The sequence below is a fragment of the Priapulus caudatus genome, unplaced genomic scaffold, assembly GCF_000485595.1.
Source record: "Priapulus caudatus unplaced genomic scaffold, Priapulus_caudatus-5.0.1 Scaffold1262, whole genome shotgun sequence".
In the NCBI taxonomy this organism is placed as follows: Eukaryota; Metazoa; Priapulida; class Priapulimorpha; order Priapulimorphida; family Priapulidae; genus Priapulus; species Priapulus caudatus.
Genome location: NW_014578323.1, coordinates 61,226 through 72,433, shown reverse-complemented (window position 1 = coordinate 72,433; position 11,208 = coordinate 61,226). Strand labels below are relative to the sequence as shown.

Sequence of the window (11,208 nt, the reverse complement as noted above, 5' to 3'; positions counted from 1 at the left end):
TTATCGTTGCTCTGAATATGGTCTTAGTTTTACTGGGATCTAATGCAGGAACAGACTTTAGAGAATTTATACTGGGACTAGGGGCTGTTTGTACGATGGTTTTATGCTAACGAAAGCTTCATTCACGACGTCTGTAATCCAAACGAACGATATACGGCTAGAGAGCAGAATAACATAATATCTCTGTTATTAAATAACATCTCTCTTGTTCACTTCTGATAATATTGCTTGCCAATTTCTGAAGACCTACCTACATAATATAACTTGTATAGACGTGCAATATCACAGATTGCGTTAATAAACCTCATTCTCTCGCGCAGCATTCGTTCTCCTAAAATTAACGGTGAGAAATGTCAGCTGCGTAGATATTACATCTAAAGTGGCCGGCATACATCGAAGCACATCGAAGTACATCGAAGTACCAGTCTGTTCTGCTAGCATCTGTGAAAAATACGACATACGCATATACGCTATTCTATGACACTATTTGTCATAGGAAGATTCTTCCTATGACAAATATTGTTGTATGTGTTGTGCGCATCATAGGAGTTTAGGAGCGCTATTATGAACGCAAGCAGTGAATTTCATCTGTAATGCGGAACGAAGCTGACTCGCTAATATTTGTCATAGGAAACATAAAGAATATTTCTATGACAAATAGTGTCATAGGAGAGCGTATATGCGCTTATAGCTAACGCGTGTAGTGCATACACTACTAGTATACTACATACAAATACAAGAAAAGATTCATATTAATTAATCACTTTATTGCATGCATAGAATTACATAAAAATAATCATACTACTACTAGATCTATATAGACCTACATGTAGATTTCATGGTTTACTTCATGTTTACTACATGTTTATTTCATTCCACGCGTGCAGTGTGGACTCAAACACCACATATGTTGAAATGTCACGTTGAAATGTCAAAAAATAAGGTTAAACTAAATTATATTGAGCACATAATATTATATTGAGCACAAATAAAATAACAAAACCAAAAGCAATCAGCGTTCGTCAATAGCGTTCGTTCGTATATGCGTGTGCCTGGACGTATGCTACTTCGCTCCTTCTCACAGGGCATTAAATAATATCGGTGTTCGGTGTTGTTCGATGATCAGTGTCAGATGAATATNGAATACACTGATCTCCATAATTATACTACAGTCTTAATACACAGACATCAATAGTGGTATAGGATATTAAAAGAAGCCCGTATGTAAGTTCCCAAGGCAACGTGTAGGACTCACACATTGGGACTGCGAACAGAGATTGGGCTCAGGCAGTGATATATCTCTGCGTTATATATACCCTACATCACTAACGTTCATTGGTTTACTAGCGGGGTTCACTGTAAAACTGCTATTCAAATAAACCCTAAGAATTGACCTTTATAGAGAGTTGTCTACTCTATACAGGAGTCTGTTAACGGAGGTTTGACTGTGCGTGGAGTATCTATAAGAGTGCGTAGGACTCTATCGACTGTGGGCAACGTTAATTAACAACCAAGGATTAAACGAACCCGGAATTATTGGAAGGCGATTAATATCGATTATCATTATAGATGGACGCGATTTCATTAGTCTCTGGTGAATGATCAGCTATCGTGCATCTGCAGGTTTCCTTAGATCCCTTTATTCTTCCTGTCACAGATTCACGGATTCTTCTCGTCTCTTCTTTTCGGGCCTATCCCCTTCCTCTTTCTTCGTTCCTCTGTCATTTAACTCTTCGTCTCTCATTTCCATCCTCCTATCACTCTCTGTCTGTCTGTCTGTCTGTCTGTCTGGCTGGCTGTCTGTCTGTCTGTCTGGCTGTCTGTCTGTCTGTCTGTCTGTCGGTCGGTCTGTCTGTCTGTCTGTCTGTCTGTATGTCAGTCTGGCTGTCTGTCTGTCTGGCTGTCTGTCTGTCTGTCTGTCTGTCTGTCTGTCTGTCTGTCTGTCTGTCTGTCTGTCTGGCTGGCTGGCTGTCTTTCTGTCCGCCCGTCCGTCCGTCCGCCTGTCTGTCTGTATGTCTGTATGTCTGTCTGTCTGTCTGTCTGTCCGCCCGTCCGTCCGTCCGCCTGTCTGTCTGTCTGTCTGTCTGTCTGTCTGTCTGTCTGTCTGTCTGTCTGTCTGTCTGTCCGCCCGTCCGTCCATCAGCAGAGCTGTGGGATGATGAAACCTCACATGCACCTAGCTAATCCAATACATTGATCCAGCGACGTCAGGTTTCCAAGAGCGGATCCCGTGAACAAGCCCAGGTTTTTGCGCCAAGACTCTTCGTCTATTCCTATTACCACCACTACCCCAATAGTATGCAAATATTTATGCAATCCTCCGAGAACGGCGTGGAGTGTTTTTGTGTTTTTTCGCATCCGCTGTCGACGGCGGTTTCACGCGCTAGGTTTTTTTATTTTTGCGTTTCGTGGCAGCCGGTCACCGACTTAAAATCGCACGAAACGCGAATCAAAATTAAATGGATAATAGCGGCGATATACGCCGTCGAGTTGTTAGTACAAGAGTCCAGGGGGAATGAGGAGGGCGTATAGCTAATAAACCCTGGCCAACTCGTTCGATTTCGAAGCGGGAGCGTTCTAAAGGGGAACTATACATGTTCGCATGTTTTTTCGGGAAAACACGCGAGGTCTTAGCAAGCTTTCCCGAAGTGCTTTTCAGATCGACTGACTATTTAAAAGGTCAATGGTGGAATGGAGTCAATTCTTTCTGACAGCGCGTTGCGAAGGACCCAGTTCAGATTAGTAACCAACGCCATATGTTGCGTGCGAACCACTAGTCTTCCTACGTTCTTCTAAGTCTTTGACACCCGAGCTGACTAATGCTGAATGTACATACATCCAAGGTTAAATCAAACTCATACATTCCAATAGGGCCTGCCGCAAGTCTGCCGCGTATCTGCGGGGTGCGGGTGGAGCGTGCGTGGAGTCCGGCTGTAGAGCCGCGGGCCCTGCTGTTATATGTGTGTGTAGTGGTGGTGGTGGTGATGGTGGTGGTGGTGGTGGTGGTGGTGGTGGTGGTGGTGGTGGTGGTGGCGGCGGCGGCGGCGGCGGTGGTGGTCTTGGCAGCGGCGGCGGTGGGTGATGTGTCTCTGGTACATCTAGCTAGAATACTGGTCAGCTGTTATGGAGTTATTATAGTGTATTTGTAGTGCTGTGAGTACACTCGTACTGTACACAATCGTGTTAATTGGTCTTCACTGTTCGCTGCGAGTACTACGCGAGTTTCACGTGTACATTGTACATGTGTACGTAGAGTTTCACATGGGGCTTCTATTGGCACTTTCACTCGGAACGTTTTTCACCGCGGTTATTTCCCAGTAGCAACCGAGTGACCCTCGATCGGTCAGATGGCCTTGCAAACCCCACTATAGTGTGAAGGTATCGGCTGTGTCAGAGACACTTCTATTGGTGAACGAAATCGCCTTCCAAAAATAGCCTTTAGTTACTGTATAAGCTGTATATTTCGCGGTGGTTTAATTTTCGCGAATTTCGCAGTGGTTTAATTTTCGCGAATTTCGCGGTGGTTTTTCTTGCCTTCCGCGCATGCGCGCAGGTGTCATGTTCCATCACTACGTACCTCGCTGGACCGCGGCGCATAACTTTCTGTCGGCGGCGCTATGTGGCGCTGGCATCGGGCTGTACTCGCTCGAGGAGTGCATCAAGGATGAACTGACGTTCCTCACCGAGCAGCTGAGCGAGGTCAGGGGGCAGTCTATCGACGTGTGCGAGCTATTCAACAAGGCGGCCTTCAACATCGTCGCTGTCGTCTGCGTTGGAAGCAGGTAGGCGGCGAACATTGATTGACACGGGTGACAAACACCAGGCAGTGATCTCTCCCGCGGTGGCTACAGCTACGTGGTCGTGTGACCTAGCCCGAGGGCAGTGAGTGAGTGAGAGTGAGAGTGAGAGTGAGAGCGAGAGTGAGGGTTAGAGTGAGAGTGAGAGTGAGAGTGAGAGTGAGAGTGAGAGTGAGAGTGAGAGTGAGAGTGGGAGTGGGAGTGAGAATGGTGAGAGTGAGTGAGAGAGAGAGGGAGAGGGAGAAAGATTAAGAGAGAGAGAGAGAAAGAGAGAGAGAGCAGAGCAGAGAGAGGAGAGAAGCGTAGAAAGAGAGCGATTTAGCCGGATGAGCCGAGAGCGTGAGGAGGTGAGAGTAGTGGCTTAACACATCTTCAGCCTAGTTATTATTTTGCTGTGTGTCTCCATTGTTTGATTTGCATCTATTGCAAACGGACTGCCACAGAGCTGTAGTCTAAACAAAATTCGTCATGCAGAGAGAGATGTGTGTGTGTTTGTGTGTGTGTGCTGTGTGTGTGTGTGTGTGTATGTGTGTGTTCTGTGTGTGTGTGTGTGTGTGTGTGTAGGGTAAAACTATCCCTCGACTCAGTGAAAATGTCGAGAAAGGGTTGCCAGCTGCCAGTCAACTGTCTGTCATATAATATATAGTGTGTAGTCAATGGTATATATATATCATTGTGTGTTCAAAGAATCGTCAATAATATATAGTGTGAGCGAGGGGAGGGTGTGGGACGCGGTGCACATTATGAAATGACCACTTATGTTAGCGTTTAATTTAAAATAGCTCCTAACCGCCAGTAATTTGACATAAAAGCTTTATTATTTACGAATTTTTACGATAATAACCATATCAGGGTTGTAGCTTGCGCCAGTTAGCAGGGACCGAATTCCGCTGCCTTATCTGAGATATGACCAGAAAGATCACACGTCCCACGTCAACGCACATAGGTTGCGGGTTGGCGTCTACGCCGAAAGAATTATGGTAGTATGCGTGATGAATTTACACTGACTGTTACGGTTATTTTTTAGATTTTCTCATGAAATCTGTCGCCAGATCAAACTTCTGTCTTTGCGACCTTCTCCCAAATACAAGACTGATGCATTCGACTCCTTCGAAACAATAATAATAATTTACAATAACAATAATAACAACTAATACACAATAATAATTACTTTAGTATAACAATAATAACAATAATAACATAAATAATCATTTCTTACAGTTACCGTTTACTGTTTGCAGGCCTCGACACTATAGCAGCAACAAGCTGAACGCCTGCTTTGAGCTATTAGGCCGAGGATTATAGGGACGGCTCCCGATCTCGCTTCGGCAGGCGAAGAGATGGTGCCAGTTACTTGAAATACCTGCGAAGAAAGTGCCGTGAAATGCTACCTCCGGTTCGATAACCTCAAGGGAGATGATCCAGGAGGTATAGAATACTGCCGTTGACACACCACACACACACACACACACACACACACACACACACACCAACACATCACACGACACACACTGCACACTCACACACACACACACACTACATCACACACACACACACACGACACACACACAACACACACACACACATACACACACACACGACACACACACAACACAACACACACACACACCACACACACCATCACACACACACACACATAGATATATTAGTAGCAGGAGGATATACTATTGCCGTGACGCCGTTCGCACGACGAAAATTATTTAGGGGAATTATAACATCGTGGAATTCGACGCTTTTCGTTTAGCTTCTCTCTCTCTCCCATTTCTCTCTCTCCGCTCTCTCATACACAGCCACACACACACACACACAACACACACACACACACACACACACACACACACACACACACACACACACCACACATATATATATTATTATATATATATATATCAGGAGCGTATACATGACAAATGACATATGAACATAATGACATTTCGTCGACTTCATACGACTCGCTGATATATCATATATATATAGTTAAAAATATATATTAATATCGTAATATATCATAGTAAATAAAGGGTAACATGTATCATGTGAATTAATAAATAGATGCCTATTATCTATTATTATTCAACTGTACTTGATAAATAACATAACATAAATAAATAAATATATATATATATACCTATATAAGTGTGGTTGTGTGTGTGTGGGGGGCCGGGGCTTGTAATGGTGTATTTGCGGTGTGGCTGTGTGATGTGTGTCGTGTGCTGTGTGTGTGTGTGGTGGTCTGTGGGTGGGTGTGTATGTGTGTGTTGTGTGGCGGGGGGGTGTGTGTGTGTGTGTGTGTGTTGGTGTGTGTGTGTGTGTGCGTGTGTGTATGTGTGTTCGTTTCCTTCTAACTCCCCTCTCTCTTTTCGGTTCTCAAAATTGACAAATAGGAATCTATGTAATCAATATTTAAGAAGTGGTATAATATTTTCATATTGTACTTCATATTTTCCATTTAATTCTCCTAAATTAAACGGGACTATATTGTCACGACTCATACACACACACACACACCACACACACACAGCACACACGCACACACACACACACACACACACACACACACACACACACACACACACACAGCGCGCGCGCGCAGGCACGCACGCACGCACGCCACGCAGCACGCACGCACGCACGCACGCCCGCACCCACGCACACACAGCACACACACACCACACAAACACACACACGTACTTATTTCATTTTTGTGTGTCATCTAGGCTATGATGCAGGATGTGGAGCAGAATCGCCTCCATTTCAACACAAGCCAAAGTGAAATGCGTCGAGTCGGACAGCTTACCTTACCTCAGCCAAAGAAACACGCGCGGACGTCTCACAGCACGAACCCGGAGCGGAGACAGTAATGTCCAATTTTTCTGTTCTATTTAGTCAGCTGTTAGTGTGTCTGTGCTTGTGTTGTGTGTGTTGGTGGAGGAGTGGGCGGGTTGTGTGTGTGTGTGTGTGCTGTGGCCGTGCGTGCGTCGCTGTGGTGTGTGTGGCTGATGTACAGTCGTGACCAGCCACGTGCAGTCGGCGTGCGTGAGCGGTGCGTGCCGCCGCCGGCGAATGCGCTCCGTGCATCGCTCTGCTGTGGTTGTGTGTGTGTGCCGAATGCTGTGTGGTCGTGCGCTGCGTGCGTGTATGTGTGTGTGTGTGTGGTGTAGTGCTGTGTGGCTATGTGTGTGCTGTGTGTGTTGGTCGTGGTGTGTGCGTGGCGTGATGGGTCGGTATGTTGTTGTGTGTGTGTGTGATGTCGTGTGTGTGTGTGTGCGAATGTGTATATGCTCATGCATGCCATGCCATTATTATATAATGCATGCATATCTATTTTATTTGCACAATAAATTACCCAGACTTGTATCGAAAGAGCATAGAAGGATATTTAAAGGCGTGGGGCAACGCAATCTCGCTCAGATGGATAGGTCAATGGCGCGACCCAACACACCCGCAGAAAACGCACGCACACGTGGTGTGCTCATAACTCCTCACACAATAACCATTACTATAACCCTAACGTTAACGTTAACTACTAAAGGCTGCACAGGGGCCTCCACATGTCTAAATCCGGCCCTGCTCACGCACTAACCATAAGTATAACAGAGTTCGGTGGCATTGTAGCGATGGCTATTTCTCATGTCCTGCGTTCGTTCTTGCAGCCAGCGACGAGCACCTAGTGCAGATGATCTTCGACTTGATGACGGGGAGCAGGAGTGCGATGACGTGGTTTGCTGTGTACGTCGCCGCGCATGCCGACGTGCAGAGGAAGATGCAGGAAGAAATCGAACGCGTACGTCATCACCCAGAGCGCGCATGCGTATACTGTCTGCCCTTCGTGGGTGTGCGCATGCGTACTGTCTGCCCCTCGCGGCAACGCGCATGAGTAGGCCTACTGTCCACTGAGCTGTATATTAATAACATTATATTTATCTTATATAGTATTATATTGTGTTACATTATATATTACATTAGATAATTGCATTAATATATAATAGATATAATAGATATAATAGATATATTGCATTAGCTTTTGTTATATACAGCTTAGCGTTACTGTCTGCCATTGTGGGTGTGCGCATGCGTACCGTCTGTCCCTCGTGGGTGTGCGCATGCGTGCTGTCTGCCCCTCGTGGGTGTGCGCATGCGGGCTGTCTGTCCCTCGTAGGTGCGCGCACGTGCAGATATTTCCTGTGTTAATTTGGTTCGGCTTTGAATGTGGTGCAAAGTCCCTGAAGGATCGTCTAGGGCACGAGATCCGAATAGATAACTAACTACCCACTGATTCGTGAATTGCGAAGCTTGTTAGTCACGTTGGCTAGCTAATTTGGCCCCTCTGGGGGGAGGTAATTGAGCATGCAGTTGCTCCAGTGGATTTTTAAGATAAAAATATAATAAAAGCTTAATAAATGGTAATAACTTGAAATTAACTGTAAATTATCATGTATAGTCATTCGTAAAACACTCCTGCCACGTCCACCCCTTGCCACACTATGCATATTAACCGGGCCCTGCGCTCATTCTCCCTCATCATCACTCAGTTAAATCACGAAATCTTCCCAGTATGAATTTGCTCAGTGTATACGACCTTGTAACTATTGACATATACTCCTGCTGGTCGTAGGTTACGCTGGTGAATAACTATCAACATTCGCGTTTGTTGACAGGTCGTGGGTCACGACCGGCGCGTATCTCTCGAGGACCGGCCACGCATGCCGTACACGATGGCCGTCATTAACGAGTCGCTGCGGTTAGGAACACCGACTCCGTTCTCTCTGCCGCACGCACCGATTAAAGACAGCACATTCCGAGGCTTCCACCTACCCAAGACCTGCACTGTCGTCGCTAACATATGGTCCGTGCACCACGACGAGAAAGAATGGCCGAACCCGGAGGTGTTCAATCCGGATCGATGGCTGGATGCCGACGGACAACTCATTCAGCATAAGGCGTTCATGCCCTACTCTGTCGGTAAGACTCGTATAGGGCCGTGAACACGGAGTGCTAATGAGAAGATACAGCCTGCGGTGTCTGTTGTCAGAAACAACGTATAAAATAGTTACTGTGCAACACGCGTCTAAACCTTTGAAGTGAAGTGTCGTGAAAATGACATTTTAGACTTAAGATAGTCATAATTATTCATGTTTCTGACAACAGGCGTTCCTGCCCCGCTCCACTCCTCTCCGTTGCAGGTACAGTGAGGAGGGAATAAGCGTGTACAAGGAGAGGAGTGTAGAGGAAGTGGGGCAGGAACTAAGCACAAGAATAATAACCTTATTGTAATCCATTATTCTTTTTACGCTTTGCATCATCATTATTATCACCACTGCGATTAATCATTAATCGAAAACGGAACATGAATAAACACAGTGATTACTTTATCATATATATATATATATATATATTATAATAATAATAATATTATTATTATTAATCTGTTTTAATTGTTTACCGTGTACCATCTTTGTTATGGCAGTTTTCATTACCGGCACTGCACGAGTGTTGGGTATACATGGTAAAGTGTGTTAGCTCGACTCATGTAGATATCTTTAATACAGGTCGCAGGAAGTGCGTAGCCCATTGGCTAGCTGACGCACAGAACTTCATATTTCTTACCAACATCCTCCAGAACTTCACCTTAGGGACATCTTCTAGCGGGGTAGAGGAGCCGAAGCTGCTCGCTGGTAGTCCGCTTCGTGAACCAACCTCTGCATCGATTACCGTGGGAACCAGAGCGTATTAAGCTAGGCAGCGAAGGCGTAGGCACCGTCCATATCTCAATCACGACGATACTTGTATAAGTTGGCACGCACCCGCACATTACTATTCTCAAAGACAGTCAACCCTGTATGTAACGTGTGCGTTTTACAGTATCTGAACACCGTAGTCTAAACTATAGCTTGAGGATGAGTACTTAATTAATCATTAATTAATTAAAAAGTTAGATAATTCCTTATTTCGCAAAATGAATAGACTATGTTTGATGCTTTTTCACATCTTTTTTAATATATAGACCATATATAAAAAAACGTAAAAAATAGAAACATTATAAGTAGGCAATAAATAGGTGAACTAATAGTTTTCGTTCCCTTTCGTATAATATTATGATGATTGGTGCTTTTAGATATCGAGGCATATCAGTGTTGGTTGTGAATTTTACGGCTTTTGAAGTTAATTATTGTATTTGATGCTTGTGTTTTATAGTATTTACAGGCAGTGTTTTATAGTATTTACAGGCACATAGTGTAAGCAGTAGGAGTTGTGAAAGTGTTGTTATATAAAATATAAATGAGTACGGTACAAGCATAAAGCGGACAAGAGAATGAATATCATTAGGATATCATGAAGGTTAATTATGGTAAAAGTTTATGGAAACGCCATCGAGCAAGTGTGCGCAGTAAATTGCCGGTACTATAGATCGTAACACTGTTGTCACAGCGAATTCGTGGTAAAAGTTTGTTTTTGTGAAGCTTTGTCAAATCCCATAAATCCCAACAGCGTATATAATACCGTTTTCTTATTGGACGATTATTTGTGGACAGTATCGATACATTTGCCGTTATGTGGATACGGGATCGACAGTGTACGCGCACTTGCATGACAAAAAGGCGCAAAGAAGTTATGCGATAATAATGTGATATAACGTTATTTATAAAACCAGCTTCTCAAAACATATTAGTATCACACGCACTAGTGCATTAGTATCGCAAAAACTAGAATTATATGGCATTTCAATAGAAAAACTAGAGCACTCGGAGAGCACAGACCTCCGCCAAGGCAGCTCAATTCTCTCACTGTAAAAATTTTTATTAATTAATTAATTAATTAATTAATTAATTGGATCCGGTTCACCACCAAAATCTCATCAATTCTAAGTTACCCCATTTCTGACGTATCCTGAAAATTTTATGACAATCTGTCCATAACTTTTTCAGTTAGGCTGTACACAAACCCACAAACAGTCAAACACACGCCGGTGAAAACATAACCTCCTGCCAACCCCTTGGCGGAGGTAACAATATCATAAATTTAGTTTACTGTATGATATGTAGTTCATATAATGCTATTGATGGTTGGAAGTCTTAAATAAATATTCTTGATCATCTGATCAAAATTTAATACCGTCTTCATGATCGCTTACAAATTTTCGTGGTTCGTGTTTTTCTATTGGCTGATCGCGAGGACAAATATATAAGGGAAATCAGGGCTGCAAGTCCAATTTTACATGCAGATTAACAGGCTGAGGCTGAGTTCTGACATAAAACTTCTGACATGTAGCAGAAAGCCACACATACATACATACACACACACACACACACACACACACACACACACACACACACACACACACACACACACACATACAGACGCACGCGCGGGCGCGTACACACACACACAC

The 11,208-nt window shown here is 44.2% G+C and overlaps 1 protein-coding gene across 1 annotated transcript; it reads left to right on the top strand.

Annotated features, from left to right (window-relative positions):
* The first annotated feature begins 3,558 nt into the window (after positions 1 to 3,558).
* Positions 3,559 to 10,928, top strand: LOC106816013 (cytochrome P450 2U1-like). The gene is made up of 5 exons (XM_014820547.1): positions 3,559 to 3,782; positions 6,548 to 6,675; positions 7,472 to 7,602; positions 8,477 to 8,780; positions 9,368 to 10,928. Exons 1-5 carry the CDS (start codon positions 3,559 to 3,561, stop codon positions 9,550 to 9,552), a joined length of 972 nt encoding a protein of 323 aa, XP_014676033.1. The 3' UTR covers positions 9,553 to 10,928.
* Positions 10,929 to 11,208: the final 280 nt, after the last annotated feature.